This window comes from Brachycentrus maculatus, unplaced genomic scaffold (assembly GCF_059751285.1).
Source record: "Brachycentrus maculatus isolate JH-2025_06_01 unplaced genomic scaffold, ASM5975128v1 h1tg001119l, whole genome shotgun sequence".
Lineage (NCBI taxonomy): Eukaryota > Metazoa > Arthropoda > Insecta > Trichoptera > Brachycentridae > Brachycentrus > Brachycentrus maculatus.
The window spans coordinates 159,148-183,679 of NW_028281817.1; the positions used below are offsets into that span (position 1 = coordinate 159,148).

The window sequence follows — 24,532 nt, forward strand, 5'->3', positions numbered from 1 at the left end:
CTTATTTATTTGTCAATAAATATTAAGATATTTATCAAATATCGTAAAAAATGTTCATTATATACATTGGAAAATCCTTTGAATTAAGAATTATTATTTTTATAGACGATTTCCTACCATATCCCAGTACCTATTCTATTAGGTAAATATTAAATCTATTAATGAAGAAATTTTAATATAACGTTTCTTTTTTTGTAAGACAGGTTCAAATAGTGTTTTTTATTATTTTTTACTAATATTTATTTTTTATTATCTTTTGATTTCTTACTGTGATCGCTCTACTACCACTCTGCGTAAATAAACGCGCTTTGCGCAAAGCCAGGTGCTTTGTGTTTAGTGGTTTTTTTAAGTGATAAAAAATACCCCTATCCTTGTTTCTCGGATATGATTTAAGGAAAGCAGAAAGAGACATTGAATAAACCGTTATGTCGTCAAAGGAAGGTTAAAAAGAGAAAGACTACACTTTGTATTGCGCTATCTTTTTCATTAAGCGATTGTGCGACTAAATCGAGTTGCTTGTACTTTTTGATTTCATGTTCTAAGCTTGCGATGTATATGGAGCCGAAAACTAAGTGAAGACGGACAAAACTGTCCACATGTCACTTGTCAAATCGGCAGTTTCTGTACGTAACCTCCCATGCTACGTTCTTTGGTTGCTAAATAAAAATATGCTATAAAATTGCTGTATATACTCCATATACACTTGATTTTAGTCAACTGTTGAATTATTTTATTTTAAAATGCCAACCATCAGTGTCAAAAGAGACCTTCTCTTCAAAGCTCTCGGAAAAGTGTACAGTAAGTTTCATTAATGAAAAACAAATCTTTAATTTTATTTTTACTTCAATTTAATTTTTAACCTTTAATTAGTTGTGTGGCATGTTCAATAATTTTTCATTATTCGTATGATAAATATTATTATTTTACTTCCAGCTGACGACGAGTTTCAAGATTTGTGCTTTGAATTCGGACTGGAATTAGATGAAGTGGTAATTATTTTGTATATTATAGTGATGAAACTTTCTCATATTGGCTACCTAAATGAACCAACTTAATAAGGTTAACCTAACCTCCAAAATAATTTTCCACAATGCAAAATGCTTTTGATCCTCGCTGTGCAAACAGCGCTGATATTCACTGACAATGACAGACTGTGCCATTAAAACCGTACAATATTATCTCCATATCCGTGTGTGCAGTAGTCAAAGGAGGAACTGAGTTAATTTTTATAATTTGCAATGATTTTTTTATGAACGTCTCACGAATCAGACCCAAAATCTTCATCTAGGAGGCTACAGCATAAAATAAAGTAACATAAACAAGTTGACCTACGAGAATACGCACAGTGACAAATTTCTAGGTTCATAGATACATCAAAACAATCATTGAAACAATATTCATATTTTAGCATAGTGTGGTTTTATGAGCGCAATGTTTTGTTTGAATTTATCCAATCATTTATTATGACCCGAGAGCTGAGTTTGAGTGATATTAGTCATTGTTAGGATATACATATGATTATTCATTCTCATTCATCAGACACCGGATAATTCACCCTACAGATAAGCCAGCCAGGTCGTCAGCTCTGGGATGCTCACATTTCCATACTCTTTTGTATGAAAAAAATAGATTATTTAAAGATCAGACACCTTTGATATTTTACTTCTTAATATTCCAATTAGAAACCTCTATATGCAATTTCTTCTCTTGCATCGGTGTTACCAGCGTCACATAAATAGGCACTACTCAACTTTATAGATACATTTTTGCATTTTTAAACTATCGAAGTATCACAATTGATATTTGCATTGTAATTTTGTAGACTACAGAGAAGCAGATGGTAGCGAAGGAACAAGGAGCACAGGCGGCTGAAGGAGGTTCGGAAGAAATATTGTATCGTATTGATATTCCCGCTAATCGGTACGATCTCCTCTGTCTGGAGGGGCTGGTCATTGGACTTATGGTTTTCCAAGGAAAGTAAGTATTGTATATAAGCTTAAATATCTTTTAAATAATATCAACCGGCACTGTTACACAAGTTAAAATGAACATTTGAAAAACCATTTAGCTTCCAAATGAGAAACCCAGACTCTCACAAATACATTTAATAGGTATTTTGAGATGCACATAATATACGTGTCTGTAGAGCTTTCCTCCGTATATTATTACATGCTCTTATGTGCTTTGTTAGCTGCAAAGAATATGTACTTCACCGTATGTATACATACCATGTAAAATTTATATAAAAGAAAATAAATAGTTAGTGCATTCTGTAAATAAAAAAATAGAGGCGGCCTATGACTGAAATTCTCGGCAGTGCATTTCACTAAAAAAATAGTAGTATGTATATAAAATAGGTTTGCTTCAAATTTTTACTATGTAATTCTCTTGTGACAAACATGTAAAATTGCATCCAATTGATCATTTTGGATTGTCTTAGAAACTCCTTCAAAAACAGTTGCTTTCTGAAGATGTTTCTTCGTAGGCGAATCAATTTCAGCGACAAAATCTATCAAACACACTCAATCTTCTGCTTCATTGTTTCTTCTTATAGTTAGCTAAATTGACATTTATCAATGTTTTTATAGTAGTATAGATAGCCGTGTTAACTTGTCACATTAATATATGTGGGTGTGTGTACTGTTCGTATTATTAGCGCTAACATTTTGTGTTATTTTCATGAAATTCCAAAATGCATTGCTATGCATCACAGATTATGTTATCAAGGCATTTTTACACATGCGCCGGCAATCCACGGAGATGTATTTTCTTCACTGTTCTAACTCATGATTTGCCCCTACTAGCGAAGTCTTTCTCGCTCATAGCAAGATTCTCATATCACGATAGTTCAGAATTATGTGCAAACTAAAATATGCACGGCAACTCATTTGCGTTTGCGCAGAGATATAGAAGATAGTTTTTGCAATAGTTCTAGTGGGAACCTTTCTTTATAAATACTAAAAATGCTGTATAAGTGAATCACAGATATTGGTATATTCAATTGTGTGAGGACAACTAGTGCATTGCACATACTGAAAACTGTGTGAGATTATTAATGATCATTATATTTTTGGATTCACATCGCAATCAATCATACTTTTAAATTTGAAGAAAAAAACTTTGCTTGTTATTTTCAGGTTGTCACCTCCTGTATACACTCTCACCAATACTGAAGATATTTACTCTCTTCACTTAACTCCTTCCACCTCCCAAATCAGGCCCTTTGCTGTTGCGGCAGTTCTCAGGGATGTTTCCTTCACGCAGGAAGCCTATAATAGTTTCATCGATCTTCAGGTATACCCTACATATTTTTAAATACCTAGCAGTTTTTGAGAAATTTTCAACCCTGCTAATTCTGCAATTTGAACAGATAAGGATTTTTTTTTAAATTTCATACCTATTTTATTTTTATTAATTATAACAACCATTAATACATTGTTGGTGGTTTTTTTTACATCAACCCCGACTTTAATTAGTATACTAATTAGGTTCATAGTACTATACTAATCACAAGTAACGCAAACCCAATTCTGATCTGTACAATGTTTTTTGGCGTCTTGCGCTGTACCAAAAGTAAAGAAACAAAACGCTTACAAGCGTCTCCCATTCTCTACCAACAGTGTGTAAATAATAATAATAATAAAATTGGATAACTTATATAGCGCCATTTTCGTAAAAAAATACCTCAAGGGCGCTTCACGGTGAATGAATTAGGGAAAATATTATGGTGGAAATGATTTAGAAAACAAATGTGTTTTTAGTCTTTTTCTAAAGATCATCTCACTCTCACTATTTCTAACCATTGGTGGAAGAGCATTCCACGCCGTCGGTCCTGCAACAGCAAAGGCACGCTCGCCAAATTTAGTGCGTTGCTTGCGAGCTGGTAAGATAACTTTGCCCATTGCAGATGTTGTAGCCGATCGAAGCGTGAGACGTCTATCAACCAATTCATCTGGAATACACAGCTCCTTAAGATACTCTGGAGCCATATTGTGTATTGATTTATACATGAGTAGGCAGAGTTTATACTCAACCCTTTCGGGAAAGCGTAACCAGTGGAGTTTGTGAAGTAGTGGGGTGATGTGACTGAATTTAGAAATTCCAAAAATTAGTCTCGCTGCTGCGTTTAACACTGATTGCAGTCGAGTCATTTTATTGTTTGGTAGACCCGTGTATATACCGTTACAATAATCTACTCTCGATATTACAAACGCATTTATTAATTGACGGGCAGCATCAACTGGCAGATTCTTGCGAATGCTTTTAATTTGCCTTAGCTGATAAAAACATGTACTTGTTGTTTTGCTAATTTGAGTCTCAAGGGAGAGATCAGAATCTAAGAACACGCCGAGCAGTTTGACGGCCGGTGTAGTGGTACTCTTTGGATTGAGTGGTGTCGTGTTATCAATCAAATTCTGTCGTTTAGGTGTGGCTATCCAGAGATGTTCCGTTTTGGACGAGTTTAACGTCAGTCTGTTTTCAGCCATCCATTCTCCTATTCTCTCAATGCACTTATTAATAGAGTCAACAAGTTTATATTTTTCCTCCGGCCTACAATAAAAATAAATTTGAGTGTCATCCGCATAGCAGTGAGACCACAATCCGTGTGACTTTATAATATTTTCTATGTCTTTCGTATATAGAAGGTATAGAAGAGGACCTAGGACTGATCCCTGGGGTACACCAGTAGAGACGGAATGATAAGGGGATTTAACTTTTTGAAAAATGACTGAATATTCACGTTCTCGAAGGTATGAGCAAAACCATGCAAGTGCTTTATCACAGATGCCGTATGTCTTCCTCAAGCGTTCCAGCAGAATATTGTGATCAACCGTGTCGAAAGCAGCACTCATATCCAAAAAGGAAACCAAAACAAGGTCACCAGCATCCACAGCAGTTATTATATCAGACAGTACTCTCACTACGCCTGTCTCTGTAGAGTGGTATCGCCTGTATGCCGATTGCCTCTCTGAAAACAACTTGCTATTTTCAACATACGTTGTCAGTCTATGGGCAACAATTTTCTCTATTATTTTTGATATGACAGGAAGGTTGGAAATTGGGCGGTAGCTTGAAAGGTCCTCGGAGTCCATCTGAGAATTTTTTATTAGTGGTGTAACGTTTGCCTTTTTCATGGCCCTTGGAACAATGCTTTTCTCCAGAGACATGTTTATAAGATCTCTTATAAATGGAGCAATCTCGTTAACACATTCTTTCAAAAGCCATGTCGGTAGTGGGTCCAGTAAACACTGTTTATTGGGCAAAGCATTAATAAGTTTTGTTACCTCACTTATATTTGTGGACTCGAAAATTTTCAGATACTGCAAGGCATTACAGGAAATTGTTGGATTTTTAACCAATGATGTTGCTTTCCGAATATTTTCGATTTTATTTTTGAAAAAAATAGCGAATTCGGAAGCAGTGGCTTGTGTGTTGATTTTAAGTTCACAATCTCCGCGGACAGATTGCAGACTTTGCCACAGGAGTTTCGGAGACGACCTATGTTCTCTAATTCTCGAACACCAATATGCAGATTGTTTTGATTGAATCAAAAATCTATTAGTGGTTTGTGCTTCGAGCCACTTTAAGCGATCTGAAACTAATAGCGTCTTTCTATATTTACGCTCAAAACGCCGTAGTTTTTGTTTTCCATGTCGACATTCCTCGTCAAACCATGCATCCGATTTCCTTTTACGAACGGTTTTCGTGGTTAAAGGCGCATGTTTGTCTATCAAGCTGAAAAGTACACCATTGTACAAATCAGCCAGCTGGTCGACATTCTTGGAACTACGATCAGTATCCAGACCAATTAAGGAGTTCGAGATATCGGTCTTAAATTTATTAATATCTAGTTTCCTCCACGACCGTGATGTGAAGGATCTGTAGATAGGGGTGGGTTTGCCGATATTGATTTCGCCATGTACTAGTTTGTGATCTGACAGTCCGATGTCTGTTACATTGACTGCAATATGTTCATCACATTTGCGTCGTATTATAACATCCAATATACCCCCTGCGTTATGAGTTGAGGTATTTACTTCTTGAAGACAATCAAAATCACTCAGAAGTACATTAAAGCGTTTGGTCGCTGAATCTGTTTCACGGTCGAAACGAATATTTATATCTCCAGTTATAATTAATAATTCTGTGCGAGTAACCGCCCATTCTAACAGGGATTTTATTTCTGAAAAAAATTTAGTAGTCGGTGCCTTAGAGCCGGGCCGATAAATTGTTATAAGAGTAAAATTTTTACTTCCTACTGTTATTCTGCAACAAATGGATTCGAAACTCGAGAACAAAGGTAATCTTATATTCATTAGTTTAAAATTATTGTTTGTAAGTATAACTATTCCGCCATGATTTGTCCACGAAAGGTCGTCACGTTTTTTACAATCTTCGGACCTGCGCGCCCGCTCAATAATATTAAAACCTCTGCTACGGAGCTGTTTAATGGTGACAGAGTTGCCATCTTCATGCCACGTTTCAGTAATAGCCAAAACATCTATTTTATAGTCCGCTACTATATCATAGATGTCATCGATCTTATTATTAATTGAGCGAGCGTTCCATGTACCAATCGAGACTGGATATGCTTTACCTACATGCCTATTTGGCTTCGCATTTCCTTGACTTTCAATGCCTACAGTATCTAAGATTTCCGGTAGATCTTTATGCTTTCTGCCTCCGCGACATTCTCTGTATCTTTTTTTCCGGATGTATCTTTCCTGATAAAGATTATTTGAATTTAAATTATGTTTAAGTATGTTACTTCTATTAAATGTATTAATTGCGGTGTGATTCTGAAACTGTAGAAGGTTCTCTACTGTGTAAACAATCCTAGATTTACTATCCTCCATACACATATTCCGACGTTTTAAGCAATTTACTTAAATGGCATGGACAAAATAAAGTCAAAGCATTGTTCATTTTTGGACAAAACAGTAATAAAAGTTATATTGATGGATTACTTTCCTTTGGGTCCGTCGAGCGTCAAATTACTGGTCACACGTGGTGTATCCGGCTCGGGTCTGGGAATCGCCTAACCATCGAACGCACTTTTAACACATTTGTTGAATATTGACAAAGATAAAGTTAATATTTTCGATAATTCTTCACAAAACACAGTTTTTTACAAGAAAAACTAATTTTTTTTTTCACTCAAACTGAGGCTAATGTTATACAGAAAATTTTTATGTAAAATATAAATTAAAAGAACCAGAGAGTCCAGAACAAATGATTGTTTTCCGGAGCGGGGTAAAAACAGGACCGGCAGCTAGGACAGCGCCAGAGAAGTGTAAAGTGCTTTTAAGCGTTTCCCGCTAACAATGTGAAATAACAATTCACTCATTTATTGATTGAAAGGCATTCAATTATTAAAACACATAAAAGTGTTTTTTTTTAATAATTTATTTACCACTATGTATTGTGAATAATTTATTTTATGAACAAGAGTTGAATGTTACACATTTTAGCAAGGAATTAATTTTCACTTGCTAATTTTAGATTTTTTTTAATAGAATAATTAAAGCATATAGAATGTAGAATTTATTAATGCATCCTATATTTATAAATTTTTATTTTTTATATAACAAAACAAATACAATTGCGAAAAGTATTTGAAGTTACTTACTTGAGTTGACTATGTGGTTTTTATTACTTGCAGGATAAGTTGCATCAAAACATCTGCAGGAAGCGTACCTTAGTAGCTATTGGAACTCACGATTTAGACACTCTAAAAGGACCTTTCACTTACGATGCTTTGCCTCCTGATCAAATCAAATTCAGACCGTTGAATCAAACTCAGGAAATGACCGGCAGTCAGTTGATGGATTTTTACTCTGTAAGTTATCTACAAATCCATCAGGTTCTCATAGGCCAAAACATAATTGTTATTGTTACAGGTCGTAAGCCCTGTAAATGTCCGGACTTTCATATTCCTCTTCATCTATGTTTAGGTGCCAATAATAAATTTTATCCGTGTTTTAGACTCACGCCCAGTTAAAGCAATATTTGGGAATCATCCGAGATAGTCCCGTGTATCCTGTGATTAAGGATAGGAATGGTGTCGTGTTGTCATTGCCTCCGATCATTAATGGAGACCATTCAAAAATAAGTAAAGACACAAAAAATGTCTTCATCGAATGCACAGCTACTGATCTTACTAAGGTATTTATGGTATCAATATGGATATTATTTATGGTTTTATTAATCTGAAGTTATAAACACATGTAGTTTTTATTACGTAATCCTTTTCCATTTACTTGATTTAATATTCCATTTTGAATGGAGCATATTTTGAAATGCTTGGAGTCTCCGAGTTGTTTCTAATTTATATTTATATTTATATGTTTACAGGCAATCGTCGTTTTAGACACTTTGGTTTGTATGTTCTCAAAATATTGTTCCAAACCATATTCCGTCCAGAAATGTAAAGTGTTCAGTCCCGATGGAACGTGCCAATTGTATCCTGAACTAAGATATAGATCAGAACATGCATTTGTTGACAAAACAAATAAATATATTGGAATTAGGTACGATTTTATGCTTGTTTAATTAATTTCTTTAATAATATATACCACTGCCATTTACTGCTTTCGCCATTGTTTTATAGATCCCATAAAAATAAGTACATAATATTACAAAAGTTTGTGTTTCATAAAATATAAAAATAGATAAAACTCTCCTTACATTACTTTACATTTTATTTTCTCTCAATCTGATGTTTGTTTAGACTACTTATGATTTGATTAACTTAGTTTAAAGAATTACTAAATTTGAATATTAAATCAGCATCACTAGTTCCAGGAAACCAGTCCTTCCTTTTTAAAACTCATTTGTAATTATAAAATGTTACAAAGATGCTGACATCAATAATCAAATTTGTTTATTCTTGTTTTATTTTCTATAATATTTAAATGCATTTTTTAATGGTAAATGGAGAGATTTGTGTTTTTAATGCTATCAATTTAATGCTACTTGTGTAGGGCTAAGCTCAGTATTCTTTCAGTAATATCTATCAGTTTCCTAAGTTATTATGCCCTGCGTTATTTGCATTTCTGGTCAACCTTTTATCTCGTTACATACTAGATGATGTCGTATTCTAATTTCCCTTACTTATTATTACAAATCTAGTTGTGCTCTTATAAATGTGCCGTAATTGGAAATCATTAGAAAATTTTAATTAGCGTTTAATACTCTCAATTTTTTGTCAATGGATCTTAAGATAAAGTGATATGTTGAATGTTCACAGTGAGCCGGGAGATCAGTTAGCTAAACTTCTAACTAGGATGTGCCTCCCTTCCGAGTGCAGCGGGAATGTGCTATCGGTGCAAGTCCCTCCACTCCGACACGACATCATCCACGCTTGTGACATTTACGAGGATGTTGCAATCTCTTATGGGTAAGAACATTATGTTCCTGATTCTTGCACAAAGAATATATGTACAAATATTTCTCTTATGCTCTGTCTCATACTGAAATAAGACAGCATGAGAGAGAGTACTGTGAGGGGACTGCGGACCAACAGAGATGCCAGTTGCGTTTCCTGTTGACCTGCAGCCCTACCGACTCACCATGATATTGACTAAGTTGAATGTTTTTTAATAATTGCCAGTTACAACAAGATCCTCCAAGGAAAGAAGAGGAAGACAGTTGTGGGATCGGGTGCAGCATATCAGCTGCCGGTTAACAAGCTTTCTGAGCAGCTGCGGATGGCCGCCGCTCAAGCCGGATGCACGGAAGCCCTCACATTTAGTTTGGTAACATATAATAAGCTTTCGATTGCTCGAGTATAAGTGATATATTTTTAAGTGTTGTTTTCTGGCCCCTATCTGAGTAGATAGAAATATACTAAAGGGTATATAGATTACATTACTATATGAGAAAGGAAATGGAAGAGAAAGAGTAGGTTCTAACTAAGAAGTTAAGAACAGCAAAAGGAGAATAGCAGCAATGGCTAGAGGCTAGGGGCTGGGGGATATGCCCCAGCCTACCCATGCAAGCTTAGGAACCTTTTAAGAAAACGAAACATTGTGTAATGCATATTTAAGACGTATCAATTATAATGCACATTATAAGTGTATTGATGAATTTTCAATGACATGTTATATTAATATTTGTGTTTTTGTTTTAGTGTTCCCGCGATGATATTTCAACTAAGCTCGGAGTGGCTATAGAATCTGTCCCTGCCGTGCACATTTCTAACCCTAAAACCTTAGAATTCCAAGTGGCAAGAACACTTCTACTACCCGGGCTACTAAAAACACTGTCGGCAAATAAGAAGATGCCTTTACCAATCAGGCTCTTTGAAATTAGTGATGTTGTTATCAAGGATACCAAAGCAGGTAAGGAGGAATCTGTCGAGTATAAATTTATGCTTCTGTGCGTGGATTCTATTCCTATTAGGTGTTTTTGTACTGTTCGTATAGTGTAACTTTGAACTGGCATCTGAAGTGCAAATTTGGACACCTTAATTTTATTTAGTGCTGCATTATCTAACACAGATCTACAGACTGTTGAGTGTAGATAAGAGTTAAATATAATAAAATCTGCACAAAATAAAAGCTTACAGCGCTTCATACACAAAACATATTGCAAAACTTGTGGTTGTTTGTATTTTATTTTTGTGAATAGTTTCAACTAGTTTACTAAGGCTGTCTTCGCTTGTTATTGGCTGGTATTGGTGTTGTGGCTTTGATCACAACCAATGTGCAGTATGTATCAATCTAAAATGTGTTCTTTTTGCAACTATATCAGAATGCAATTTCATATCTGAAAGGTGCTTTAATTAAGAGATTCATAAATATATGAGATGAAGTGCACAGGTTGCTACAAAATAATTGTAAATATTTCCTGTTTTGCAGAGGTCGGTGCGAGGAATTCCCGCCATGTTTGTTGTGTTCACCTCGGCAGGACCGCCGCTTTCCAAGTAGTGCACGGATTGCTCGACAACTTCATGAAACTTCTGGCCGTGCCCTGGAGCAAGGAAAATGGCTACTACCTCAAGCAGGCTGAAGGTATAACTCGGTATTCTTGATGGAATGTCATTTTTTTAAATTTTAATGCCAGTAATTCAGCATAAAATATTAATTTAGATTTTTTTGTCTAAAACTTGTCACAACCTTACACTTGTAATTCATGTATGGAAAAAACATGTACATATTTCATTTGTAAAATTTCTAGAAAATTAACTTATAAACTTAAATTATAGCCTAAAAACACTTTTATGTGGATCAGTGACTGATTATGAATTTTATAATAAATTTTTTAATTTTGAATAAATTTACATTCTTAGGAATTATTAATTATTTGGGAGGGCTGTAGCATTACAAGTAATTTAAATGTCATTGTGAAAGGGATTTTTAAATTTCATGTCTTCTGTGTGAGACTGTTTGCATTAAAAGTTACTGGAAGTTAGAATGATCGGGGTGTAAATTGAGGAGCAGGCAGTATTTTTTCACGTGATGCCATATTCATAAATCCTGGAAAAATCGCTCTGTAATGAAAAATTAATATCTGTACCCAACGGATTCTCCAGTTCTTTGGACACGTTGCGCGTGTCAACGAGGATAGTCTGGAACGACTATTTGTGATCGGTAGCCTGGAGGGAAAGAGAGGGAGAGGAAGATCCCCCACACGATGGACCGATCAAATTAAGGCAGCAGCAGGCACCTCAGTGGTTGGAGTGCTACGTGCAGCGCAGTCAAGGGATAACTGGAGAAGAGTCATTGCTTCTGCAAGGGTCACAACCCTCAGCAATGAGGATTAAGACGGAGAAGAATGAAAAATCCATACAAAATAAATTATGCCGATCCTCACCCCTGTATGCTACCTTCATTCAGTTTGTACTGCAAAGTCAAAGACAAGTGACACAAGTTTTGGGTTTTTTTTTACTGCTTTTCTTTACGTTAAAAATTACACTTACAGAATAGACCTAATAATGAATGTTAAAAATAGACCTTTTGATGATTTTTCTAAATAGAAAATAAGTTTATTCTTATTGAATTTATTTTTAGATCCTGCATATTTCCCTGGTAGATGCGCCGAGGTTTTACTTAAAGGAAAGGCAATTGGAAAGATTGGTGTCCTCCATCCGGCCGTTCTGGGAAAGTTTGACTTGGGCAACCCGTGTTCTGTTGTCGAATTCAATTTAGATCCGTTTGTTTGATTTTACAAAACGGCATGTTTGTATAAGTAATCCGATTATTGAATTATTAAAAGGTGATATCCTTTGTCAGAATATGAATTTCTTATATTTACCCAGCTTTTTTACTTTTCTAATTTCCAGGAAAAAGAGTGTCAACAAAATGTGAACTGTCTACAAATTGATGCAGTGATTTTTATTTGTTTTCATAATACAAACAATATTTATTTATTAATTTATGTTATGAAGATTGTCTTATCTAAATTAATACATATAGCAATTCGATCAAATTGAAAATAAAATTCTTTCAATCCATATTTGAATTGGAAAATACTTTATTAATCTTAAAATAAGTTGTGAACTTGTACATTGAACTATATACAAGAGGCAATTTGTAAAATATGAAATAATAATCTTTTATTGTTGCCCCAGCATTCATGATGCGTGGACATTTTATCACAAAAAGAAACTCTTTAATTTTAGCGGGAATCCTTAGCTTTTATGTGTGCTTTGAATTTCTCTGGCAACAAATGGAATATTATTTTCCTTTCTAATTTTTTTTACTGGTTAAAATAAGGATATTGCCAATGAATATTTTCCATAATCTGTCTGACTTCACCTATCCAAATAAAATAAAATTATAATCTCCACAAACAAAATGACGATGCTCTTGTGTATGTACCATGTTTTTTTTTATGTCGCATCCGCTTCAAAGCTCTCTGGAAGTAATATTTCATAAAAAGGGTGCAAAATTATGCACATTAATTTTTATCAATGTGAACAAGAAGAACAAAAAGGGCATAAACATCATTCAGAGAATTAACACTGAAGGGTGTTCAAAGTACATTTTTATTATTACAAAAAAATATTGGCAAATAATGATAATTTCCATATTTCCGTATATAAATTATCTCTAGAAATTACAGTAACTAAATATGCTGTATTTTATAAAAATAAGTTAGTGCTACCTACCTCAGAATATGTATTTATTACACCTAATGAGGGTAAACAGTTTCTATTTTAAAAATGTAATAAATATTAAAAACAAATAAAGTTGTAAGGCCGGCCTACTTTTTTATTGTATTTTTTTAATGACACTGCAAATTTTTTTTAAATTAAACTTACCTATTACTTGAGTGTATTTATATAAACTCATATGTCCATTTTTATTTCCAGTGTTGATACTGTGTATCTATGGAGATAAGTTTTCCGGTCTAGGTAGCATTCTTAATATTTTTTAATGACATATTTTCTTCTAATTGCCATTTGGAGAATATTATTATATATTTATATTTAAAACATTATGTAGATGTTGATTTGGAAATAAAAAGTCAGTACTTATACATAAATGTGTATTTAAAGCACCAATGGGAGAGATTGTCTTATTATAAGGGTAAGCTGGTTCTGTTCCGCGGGTTAATAACGACAATGAACAACACTAGTTAAACTTTATTAATAAAATCAATTTAGTAGTACTCTCAAACACATATATTTACGTATTCATTTATGGTTAACAAAACGAAAACCAAGAAATAAAATAACATTTAATAACTATAATTTATAAAATAATACAATCGATAAATACTTAATTAATTTTAGATTCAAACGAGACTAGAAGTATGTGATTCGTTGTTACATTTACGAATTAGTAATCAGTCAAAATTAAAAATATGAACAGATTCTGTCACACCGAAATACTGCTGCGTATAATCATTCCATATTTATTAAAGATCAATCTAATAAAAGTGGAAAACTAAATAGTTTTTCAATTTCAGATCTATCAAAAGATTCCTCCATTAGAAACGGGCACTGATAAAATGACAATTCCATAAGTTTGGGGGCGTTGGCTTTAATGGCGAGAACAACTTTAGTTGTAACGTGCAAACAGCGAGAGAGACTCAAGAACGTCAGTCTTTGGAATATATTAGTGGAGAAGTAAGTTATTAAGGCACTTGTGGAGAAATACCCGTGGCGGAGCTTCAGAGACTTCAATCCTTTCAGGTTGACCAATCTGAGTAAACTAGAATCAAACAGACTCTTGCAAGTAGTAATGTGTAGAGTAGTGAGGGACGTGCACTGAGAGAGGAGAATCATTATTTCGTCGGTCAGCGTGTCCCCGTAAATACACAGATGTTTCAGCATGTGAAGTTTAGAGGAAACTAGAAGCTCTAGAAATTGACTCGGTATATTTTTCATTTTTTCCATATTAATGTTACACAAATAACCGCACACGAGCATGCTATTCAGGCTCGAGGAGGTTAGAGCAAAATTTGAAAGAATTATTGTCTCCAATTTGAGCAAATATTCAAAAGGAATCTCAAATATGTAGCTACGGTCACTTTCCTCGGTACTAGTTTGAGAAATAAGAGAATTACGAAAGCTCAAAAACCGAAGTTCCTGCCAACTTTTTAAATCTTCAAAAATACTTTGGTCCACTTGCGATATAGAAATCTCTAGATGCGTTATATTAGGACAATACGCTGTCAAAGGCACTCTGATCTGTTTGTACAGCTTGAAGTATTGCAGTTTGACGACTTTCAGGCGGGAAGCGACTCTCGGGAGAATATCCTCCGACACTTGGCGGTAGTTCTTCATGCACAGGATGACTCGCATGTTCTCCCACACGGCCGCAGACATGGCGAGAATGTGCCATCGTTGACAAACTTGCTCCACCGACTGGATGCTTTCGAAATCCAATAGAGAAAATATAAAGATCAGGATTTCGTTCGGTAGAATGTTTATGTTGGTACAATATGGTGGGAATACGTTCTCCATTCCCGAATCATCGTCCATGGAAGCGGATAAACTCCTGTTTTCCAACGAATGCATTGCTTGTACCATTCCAGCAGCATGGCACCATATGATGAAATTAACCCGATTTCATAACCTTAAAAAATAATTTTGTTAAAACTATCATAAATATATGAAATACACAAAGAACTCGTGTAATTGTCAATAGTGTCAAAAGTTTGTTACGTAAATTGTATATAATATAAACACGAGTGTTATGAAATAATAAAATACACTCTGAAATATTTTTATGGAGAAGGTTTTGCGTATTCAAAATATTAGGGATCGATTATTTAAATTTCAATACTTAGTATATGTATAAACTTACTGTTGTTCCTGCAATCTCTTGTACAGATACAATATTTTTACATTTTATTCCCAAAAATAACATAATTAAATAAAAAAATATTTTGACGTTTCGCTGTATAAATAGATTTCCGAGAAGCGCCAAATTCAGTTTTTCCGTTTTCTATTCGAAGGAGGTCACGTGACGTCACAGTGACGTGAACATAGCTATGATTCTTGACAGCGCCATTGACGATCCGTACCGTAAAATTTCCATGGTAAAAAATGTAATAGGCTTTGCATTTTTGAATCCATCTTCATCAAACCTAGTACTATATAAATTAGTTAGTCTGTGCCTAGTACCGTATGTGCATAGTATTCTAGGTACTGCACTATGTATAGCTATGAAGACAGACAAATCAAAAGACCTGAAATTATTATGAACGTCATTTGTAATAACGGCATAATATTATATTATAAGAATGATATGTATTTGTATTGTATTGATATGCTCTTTGTATTTTTAAAAATCCAATTGAGATAGAGAAGTGGTTTAAAAAACCCGATACAAATAATAATAATAAAAATAACAATAAAATACAAACGACAGAAAAGTTTCAGATAAAAAGTGGATATACGAGTGTGTACATAGGTACCTATTACCTACATCGTACGTTATTGTGTATGTACGCCCTATTTAAACCCTATTTAAATTGTATATTGTATCATACAATTCGCGCATACATATTTAAAATTTTAATGAAAGGAAGTACAAAATGTATATAAACTTATTCGTACGAAATTGCATATTCCAATGTCCCTAATAATTATATGTATTTTAAATTTACTCATCCTCTGAATAAAGCACTTCTCGTTGAAAGTCTATTAAAAATGCGGTTAGACAAGTGTACCGTAATTAGGTATTCCCTTACCTTTCATAACGCAGTAATAGATTAAAGAGGTTTGCACAAATATATATAAGGCTCATTTTCAAATACAATTTATACATAATACGTTATTTTCTTATGGAGACTTGTCGGAGACATCTTTTGGAACTAAATATAGCATTCAAATTCAGGTAAAATAACAATATTGTGTGATAAATAGAATACTTCAAAAATATTTAATACGGTTCGAGTGTTAAGGAAAAATTATGTTTTCAGAATATGCAGATATTTCCATCGGGTGTAATCTTCTTCAGTTTTCTAGTAGTGGTTTATGGAGATTTTAATGAAAGGAGATTTAAAGAACAACTTACTCATGGATCGCCAATTAGAAAACGAGTGTTTATGAAAATGCCATATAATTTAAATATCAATAAAAATAATTCGCTCAGAGGGATCTCGCTCCTCGACGATGTTCGCCAACTTAGGGAACGGCGTCAATCTGGTTACCAATACAAACGTCCATCCGTATCGTTTGATTTGCCGACCCGGGGATCTCCAGCTACTCCTTCAGGCAACAAGCCTACTCGACCGGGTTACCAGTATCAAGAACCGGGTAAAAGTTCAACGACGTTAGAACCACGCAACGAGGGCGATAACTACGCGTATCCTGCACCGGGCCGAAGTCCAAATCAACGTCCACAAACCAATATAATACCGATGCTCAAAAACACGGAAGTCAAGGTGTCCGGGGGATATCAATCTTCAGCCGGTCAGTCGGGTTATTCTAACGCTCAACCAAACGGTCCTTCTTATTCTTATCCTCAGGCAATTCCATCCGCTCCAAAAATGGCAACGGATTATTCGTACCCCATACCTTCATCGTCTCCGCAACCACAATCTTCTTCTGATCGATCTTACAACTACCCTTCGCAACCTTCTTTTTCCACACCTGGAGTTTCCGTTTCTTCATCAGCCGTTTCAACATCTGGCCCTACGTATTTATCACCAACGAACGACCAGTCCACACAAGATCCTTCTTATTCGTACAATAAACAAAACACTTCTCCGAAACCTTCATTTTCATCTACGTCAACAGGTGGACCGACCTATTTACCTCCTATTTCTATTTCTGGTCGATCACCAACTTCATCTCCGTCGCCACCAATATCATCATCTTCCCAGCAGCCCTCGAACTCGTATGTGCCTCCGAGCAACGATAATGGGATACAAATTCCACAAGGCCCCGTCACATCTCCTACAAGCAGATATATCCCTCCTCGTGCATCTCCCGCTGGTAAGCCCAGTCGCCCTGATTCTACGTACTTGTCTCCAAACCAAGTTTCTTCCACTCCTGTCCAGCTGCCACCGGCGGAACAACCTTCGATTGGTAATTCATACTTGGCTCCGATTTCTTCGTATTCTCCAGCTCCAGTGAGCTCTACTTCTGCTCCGAGTTCCATTCCTCCGGGGAGTTCCTACGTGCCTCCTACTCCTACCCCTTTTCAACGTCCTGTAACTTCAACTAACGCTCCTCCATCTTCGTATTCCACTCCAGCCAGCTCGTATTTGCCGCCATTTTAAATTTAATATTCGTAATCAATTGGGAAGAAATGAGATATACTAAATATGTGCACAAAAATAGCAGAAATAAACAAATATCATCTCCCCATTTCTAAACGGTACATTTTATTAATACATTAAAGAATTCATGTTGTAAGTATAATTTATATGAAACTTCTGTTAAATAGGAAATGCAATTGAAATAAAACGTTCAACTTAGTCATTCGCTTATTTTATTTCTCTCCAAATTTCCATTTCATTTTGTATTAAATATACAGATTTTGTAATAATAATAACTAAATAAAAAAGTACCTCAATGTCAATGTCACAAATTATGTTCCTATTTATCTTGTCGTTTAACGCTGTTAAATTTAACGAGAAAAACAATACATTCCAACGCAATTATTGTGTACGATCATTCATACCATCATTCGTGACATTATCATGTATATAGTACAGAGCTTGTGACTCGAATTACTAATAAAAAACTGAATAAAAAACAAAAGTGAAGGGGATTGTTACCAGAACCAGAACCCACGCCCAGTCAGCAACGTGAGAGGTGCTCTTACATACTCGTATTATTGTATCTCAGCAGTATTCGTGTTCAGTTTTCATCGTAAACAACTTCGAATCGTATATTAGTCGCTTGCCAAGGACTTGAAACGTAAGTAAATACAAAAATATACGTTTGCAAACGTCCCATGTAAAACCATAATTATATTATTCCCAAAAATATTGACGACAACTTGGACTGAACACCACTCGTTACAAATTATGGCACGCCATAGTTGGTTATGTAATGTTACTTGTGCAAAGTAAACAATTTTTGAGTGATGGAAATAAGTTTTTACCTATTTTCTGAATCCAAGGACACTCATTGTGTAGATGTGTAATTAGGTACATATATTACTAATCTTTAATATTATTTGGCTTCGCGAGAAGTAAGACAAATTTGTTTGGCTGTGTTTACTGATAATTGAACGGAGGATGATGCTTTTTGCGATATAATCAATTCACAGTTAACGTCCAACAGTACTTCCTTTTATCATAACAAATAGTGAGTTTATAATGGAATCAAATATTAACTTCTAAATTAGTAAAAGGATTCCGATGTCGGAAGATACGTGGCTTGTTTAGATTTTATGAAGTACTATTTTTAGAACAAATATTATTCAGTCGGGACAATGAACGTTACTATTCTCATCTTAAAAATTAACTACGTATTCTGATTTTTAAAAAAAAACTTTATTCTATTTATACTAATTGATCCTGTAATTTATGTGAATGTGTATTCTATTTCAAATAATAAAAGTAAATATAATAGTAAAATAATATCCCTGAATTTTAACATAATTTTATTCAATATTACTTACATAAGTATACTTATGTACTTCCATAAGGTACATACTATAAAAATGGCTAATCTCTTTACGGGAGTGTTACTTATATCGAAGCAAAATCAATTATCTTACGATTATAGAGAAGTAGAAATGCAAAGATAAAAAATATCTCAGTGAAGAAACTTTCTAAAAATAATAAACATTTTGTGTAGTATGCACATTTTAGAATTTACATACAAAAATCTGTTTTTAAAGAAAAGTATATACTTAAAATCTTTATCATAACGTACATATATAATTATTATTATAATACACTACTTAAATTCATTCAATTTTATTTTATTTCCTCAGATTTTTTTAAATCATAAAATCATGGTTTTCAACCCCTGCATTGTTGTGTAAATAACATAGAATTTTGTCTAGCCGGGAGGCTAGACAAAATTCAAAAAGGTGGGAACCAGTCTGATGATGTCGGTAACAACGAAACCCGGTCACTGGTCAAATAAAATATAGGTGGAAAAAAAACTATATACATAGTTAATATTTTATTTTTATAAATATGAGTGTTTTTTCGCTCCAATATAACCCTGTACTGTGGTACCTGAAGCGCAGGACCTTGCCTTCGTTATACTAAACCAGCGGTCGTCACACTTTTCTGGTCAAGGGCCACATGGGACAATGTGAGGTATCACTGCGGGCCGCACACTTATGAATTGGGTATTATGTACGATAGCCGACTGTTACATGCTAGGTTCCAGCTCGAAGCTCCTATACATACTCCTAGCCAACCCCTATCTGGGCATTTACAGGGCTTATGACCTGTCATTGGCTGGTTTAAGTGGCCACTTGATGCTATTCCCTGAAATAAATTTAAAAATCGAGATTTTAAGTACTCAAAATATTGGTCGCCGTAGCTACCCGCACACTTGCTCTTCTTATTCCCAAATTCCCGTCCCGCGTAAGTACTTTTATTTAGTTTACTTTGCACGCAAAATCGGTTTTGGTAGTCACTATTCATTATTGTCTACTAAAATTGTTACTATATCGCGGGCCGCACAAATATCTGCCGCGGGCCTCATTCGGCCCGCGGGCCGCAGTTTGACGACCAAGGAGTACCCTACGTTTAGTAAAGCGATCAAAAATAATCGATCGCAATGAAATTTATTTGTCATTTAAAGGGAGTTAGTCGATGTTACGAACTCTATATATTGCAACATATAATATTATTGAGCATATAAAAGAGGGGTTTGTGTTCATTTGCAGATAATAATTGAAAATGAAACTTTATTCGGTATCTGACGGGCCTCCATCTCTCGCCGTTCGTCAGGCGCTGAAGTTCCTGGACATTCCGTTCCAACTAATCAGCGTGGACTTCGGGGCTGGAGATCACATGACGGCACAATTTGAGCAGGTATTTAAGACTTAACTTATAGAAAAATGATTGCATTTGTCATGCAATCATATTTCTATCGGGTGAGGATTTCACAATCAGGAAAATAAGATAATACATTTTTCATGTTGTATACGCTATTACTATATTAGTTCGAATTAAGCATATAGCTTTGATGTTGGTATAAGTGTTCCTTAGGAGCCAGAAGTTCACAACATTTTGGGTGTGTATCTCCACTTAGGAGTTATTTTTACTTTTCGACATTTAAATATAGATAAAGCAGAATAGGGAAGTCTCGCTGTTTACAGGGCTTACGACCTGTCATAGGTTGATTTAAATGATCACTTTATACACGCATACCCTCGAAATGTCCCGACCCCTAGGGTGTCTTCTCCCGCCACCATCCTTTTAAATGTATCGTTGTTCGTTTTTTATTATTATTTTTCACAAGAATGGTTGGAGTTATAAGAAAGAGCGGAGACATCTAGAGTCCTGAGGAACGCTTTGTGAACGCGATATTGAGGTTTATTCTACTAATTCGCCTACACTGGACGATATATTATTGGATTTTCAATTGTCCTCCCGCTCCACGCCTTACCTGATTTTACTTTCTATGCCTTAATTGCTATGAGTTTGCAACGCCTGATAATTCATGTAATTTTTATTCTCACGTATTGTCCGCCTCCGTAGTGTAATGGTCAGCACGCTCGGCTACCGTTCTAGAGGTCTCGGGTTCGATTCCCAAGGGGGGTAAAATAAATATAAGTGATTTTTTCACTGTCATATTTATCCAATATTACCCTGGACTGGTACCTGAAGCGGAGGGCTGATCACCTTTCCTTCATGTGTAAACGATCAAGATAACACTGCGTTTATATGACGCAGTGCCCTATGCACCACTGGGGTGCGGATAAGGGTTTAAAAATAAAAAATGTACAAGAACTGTATGTTACTAATTAGTAAAAATACAAATGTAAATTGTAAAATAAAAATGTGCCTAATACAGCTGTTTATAATTGTAAACAGCTGTATTGGGCACAAACCTAGATTAAAAGTATCTTTTTGGTTGGTTGATAGATATTGCTATAACACCGTCAATATACATTATGCACAAGAAGTTAATTAAATAATACACAGAAACCACGAAGTGTATCTACTTACTTATTATTTCTATTTCCGCAGTTAAATCCACAAAAAGAAATTCCAGTATTAGATGATGATGGGTTTTGCTTGGGAGAAAGTAACGCGATTCTTCAGTATATCTGCGACAAGTACAAGCCTGATTCCGATCTCTATCCCAAGGATCCTAAAGTGAGGTGTGTATTGCCTACTATATGGTAGTTAGACCTAGGCCTGGGCGTATTCCATACGGAGGTTAAAGGTTTATCTACGTAGTGCAGATATCGCCAAACTTACTTCAGGAATTTTATTTCTAGTGTCATTAACATTTTTTACCCGTATTGTCAGGAAATGTATTTTAATATTTCCGAAAAATATTTGTTTTTTACCGAGTAGAAATAAAGTCAATGGTAAATATGGTAAGTGTGCGTAGTGGCGTAATTAAATCGTTAACTTTCGTTTGGAGTCCCAGCCTGAATTTTTAGGCCCAAAAAGCCTTGGCCTATCGGCTCTCGTATGAATTCGTCCTTCCACGGGTGCTGTCCAGACAGCACATGGGTATTTTCCTACAAATCATAAACTGAAGTAAATATAAACAGTTTTCCAAAGTTGTGCCTATATATATGGTCATGAGAAAAGAAAATCTCTGGAATAATTTTCTTTATAACATCATGGATGTATAAATTTTGTATCAGTGTGTAGCAAAACCTTGTAGCGAACACTTTTCTTTTATGTTATACAGCCCCTCTTCCCGAGACAAGGAAGTTCGCAATATTTATTTTAATACATCGGTATTTTCAATTTTCAGGGCGATCGTTAATCACAGATTGTGTTTCAACATATCGACGTATTACCGGTATATATCTGAATACAGTGTAAGTAAATATAATAATTAAGAATTACATGAAATAATTTTAAATTTTTCTTTAAAATACGTAATTCAAGTTACACAATATATTCTGCAACGCGAATGAAATTTAATTTTTACAAACTTTACATAATATTTACACACGTTGTATGAAATCGGTTTCAGATGGCTCCAATATTTTTCGATTACGAGAGAACTCCTCTCGGTTTGAAGAAAGTCCATATTGCTCTCGATGTTTTCAACACTTATTTGAAGAGATCGGGGAAGAAGTATGCCGCTGCAGATAATGTGACCATTGCCGACTTTCCTCTTATTACTGCCACAATGTGTCTGGAGGCAATCGCATTTGACTTCTCGCAATACAAACTGGTAAGAAATAGTATCCATATTGTAAGACTGTACTTATAATTATTATTTAATGGTATCGAATACCGAACGGTGGTGAATACGTCAATAGGTCGCCATCTATCGATTTTTATGCTAAACAGGAAGGTAAATTTACTTAGTACGGAAATGGAAACAAGCGTAAAACTGGCATTAGTATGGTAAATGAAAAATTAATAATCGCCCGGTGACTTCAAACGGGCTCTATCGACACTCATCGTAAAGGGGTAGAGCACTTTTAAAATCGCATCATCTTCAATTTCAATCTTTCTTCCTTTAACCCATTGATGCATAGGGCACCGTATCGCATTGACTCAGTATTATCTCTAATTACAAGGAGAGGGACTCAATGACATAATAAAACTTTTAAATATATATGTGCATATATGAAAACAAGTTGACTTTCGGGCGAAGACGTTTTATGATTTTTTAGACGTAGGTTACGAAACAATATCGAGCAAGTTATTTACGTAATTCGATTTTCAGGTAACCGAGTGGTACGCTACCTTCAAGAAACAGTACCCCGAGTTATGGGACATCGCTGCGGAAGGGATGAAGGAGATCAGCGACTTCGAGAAGAATCCTCCCGACCTATCTCACATGGTCCACCCGATACACCCAGTTCGTAAAGGCAAACAATAATATTGTTATAAACATACACAAATAAATGTTACGTGATTTATGAATATGTTCATATGATTTATAATAATAAACTAATAATGAATTGCATCATTTTTGTTGTTGTCATTATACATACGACTTCCTATAAGACATGTAATATTATTTTATTTATTATAGTTATATTTTTTTTGTACAATTTAATACAATTTCTACATAATACAATCCTATAATTTTAGTTGCGCTGAGCCTCTCCAAAAAAGAGACTGAGCTCTTGTGCTTGCAGTTATTTAATTTGTTTTGAACGAGTCAAAAGTACTTAAGTCCTGTTTATAAAAATAACTGTATTAAAATACATATATACATATCATATCAAGGTAGTAATAGTAGTAGCTACGTATACCAATACGCACATTTGCAATTTAGCATTGAAAAATGAGATTTTATACAGATTTATAATATCTGATTTTTATACTCTTATATTCAATACAAAAACGACGGCTTTTATTGCCTCGCGCCTCAGTTTGCTTACAAGCAGGTAACGAAAATGGTAAAATAGGTATCCTATTTATTTATTTGTACATATTATATTTTTCAGAGTGTTCTCTAACGGTTTTTTGTTGTTTTCTAGCGGTCGCAAATTTAGTATGTATGTATGTATAGGTACCTACTTCTTTTCTCTGTATCCAGATACACACAAGGGTTTAACGCAATGGTACTCAACCTTTTATTTCTTCGGGCCACATGCGTATATTTTTGAAGTTACGCGGGCCGCAACACTATACTGGTATGACGAAAAAAAATCACGAAACACCCCTCCCCTTTAGAAAACAATTTTAAGATTTAAAAATCGTTAACAAAAACAAAATAATAAGAGTACATATCGCTTATCAGCATACGGTTCCACAGCAAAATTATTTGGGCGCGTACTTTGCCTGTCAAATATTTGTTTTTATAATAAATGTAGCGAGTGCAATAGCAACACTCTTATACTAGATCTGATGTGGACAATGATGACAATCCTCATCGGGTGTTACTATTTGTCCATCAAAGTTTAAACGAATGTACGAAATTTAGAATGCCAGATTTTATTTAAATCATGCTCCTGATAATGAATGCGTTTAGGGCCGCACATAAAAGCTTGGTGGG

The 24,532-nt window shown here is 34.8% G+C and overlaps 4 protein-coding genes across 4 annotated transcripts; 3 read left to right on the forward strand and 1 right to left on the reverse strand.

The window, feature by feature from the left end:
* Positions 1-601: 601 nt before the first annotated feature.
* On the forward strand, positions 602-12,238 carry LOC148299500 (phenylalanine--tRNA ligase beta subunit-like). The gene is made up of 12 exons (XM_088275993.1): positions 602-798; positions 934-989; positions 1,823-1,977; positions 3,138-3,294; positions 7,664-7,840; positions 7,987-8,166; positions 8,356-8,531; positions 9,251-9,400; positions 9,614-9,758; positions 10,133-10,343; positions 10,863-11,015; positions 12,015-12,238. The coding sequence occupies exons 1-12, from the start codon at positions 741-743 to the stop codon at positions 12,164-12,166; spliced, it is 1,770 nt and encodes a 589-aa protein (XP_088132119.1). The 5' UTR covers positions 602-740; the 3' UTR covers positions 12,167-12,238.
* Positions 12,239-13,726: 1,488 nt separating this feature from the next.
* LOC148299501 (uncharacterized) lies at positions 13,727-15,396 on the reverse strand. The gene is made up of 2 exons (XM_088275995.1): positions 15,261-15,396; positions 13,727-15,029 (listed from the first exon to the last, which is right to left on the reverse strand). The coding sequence occupies exon 2, from the start codon at positions 14,981-14,983 to the stop codon at positions 13,874-13,876; it is 1,110 nt and encodes a 369-aa protein (XP_088132121.1). The 5' UTR covers positions 14,984-15,029; positions 15,261-15,396; the 3' UTR covers positions 13,727-13,873.
* An 839-nt stretch (positions 15,397-16,235) lies between these two features.
* Positions 16,236-17,773, forward strand: LOC148299502 (uncharacterized). The gene has a single exon (XM_088275994.1). It carries the CDS (start codon positions 16,384-16,386, stop codon positions 17,683-17,685), a length of 1,302 nt encoding a protein of 433 aa, XP_088132120.1. The 5' UTR covers positions 16,236-16,383; the 3' UTR covers positions 17,686-17,773.
* A 418-nt stretch (positions 17,774-18,191) lies between these two features.
* On the forward strand, positions 18,192-23,499 carry LOC148299503 (glutathione S-transferase 1-like). The gene is made up of 6 exons (XM_088275996.1): positions 18,192-18,328; positions 20,268-20,415; positions 21,577-21,710; positions 22,322-22,388; positions 22,547-22,750; positions 23,252-23,499. Exons 2-6 carry the CDS (start codon positions 20,281-20,283, stop codon positions 23,405-23,407), a joined length of 696 nt encoding a protein of 231 aa, XP_088132122.1. The 5' UTR covers positions 18,192-18,328; positions 20,268-20,280; the 3' UTR covers positions 23,408-23,499.
* Positions 23,500-24,532: the final 1,033 nt, after the last annotated feature.

Coding starts and splice junctions, on each gene's coding strand:
- LOC148299500 (XM_088275993.1), top strand. CDS start 741: ATGCCAACCATCAGTGTCAAAAGAGACCTTCTCTTCAAAGCTCTCGGA. Junction 990..1,822: donor GACTGGAATTAGATGAAGTG/GTAATTATTTTG, acceptor GTAATTTTGTAG/ACTACAGAGAAGCAGATGGT. Junction 9,759..10,132: donor AAGCCCTCACATTTAGTTTG/GTAACATATAAT, acceptor TTTTTGTTTTAG/TGTTCCCGCGATGATATTTC.
- LOC148299501 (XM_088275995.1), bottom strand. CDS start 14,983: ATGGTACAAGCAATGCATTCGTTGGAAAACAGGAGTTTATCCGCTTCC.
- LOC148299502 (XM_088275994.1), top strand. CDS start 16,384: ATGCAGATATTTCCATCGGGTGTAATCTTCTTCAGTTTTCTAGTAGTG.
- LOC148299503 (XM_088275996.1), top strand. CDS start 20,281: ATGAAACTTTATTCGGTATCTGACGGGCCTCCATCTCTCGCCGTTCGT. Junction 20,416..21,576: donor TGACGGCACAATTTGAGCAG/GTATTTAAGACT, acceptor CTATTTCCGCAG/TTAAATCCACAAAAAGAAAT. Junction 22,389..22,546: donor GGTATATATCTGAATACAGT/GTAAGTAAATAT, acceptor AATCGGTTTCAG/ATGGCTCCAATATTTTTCGA.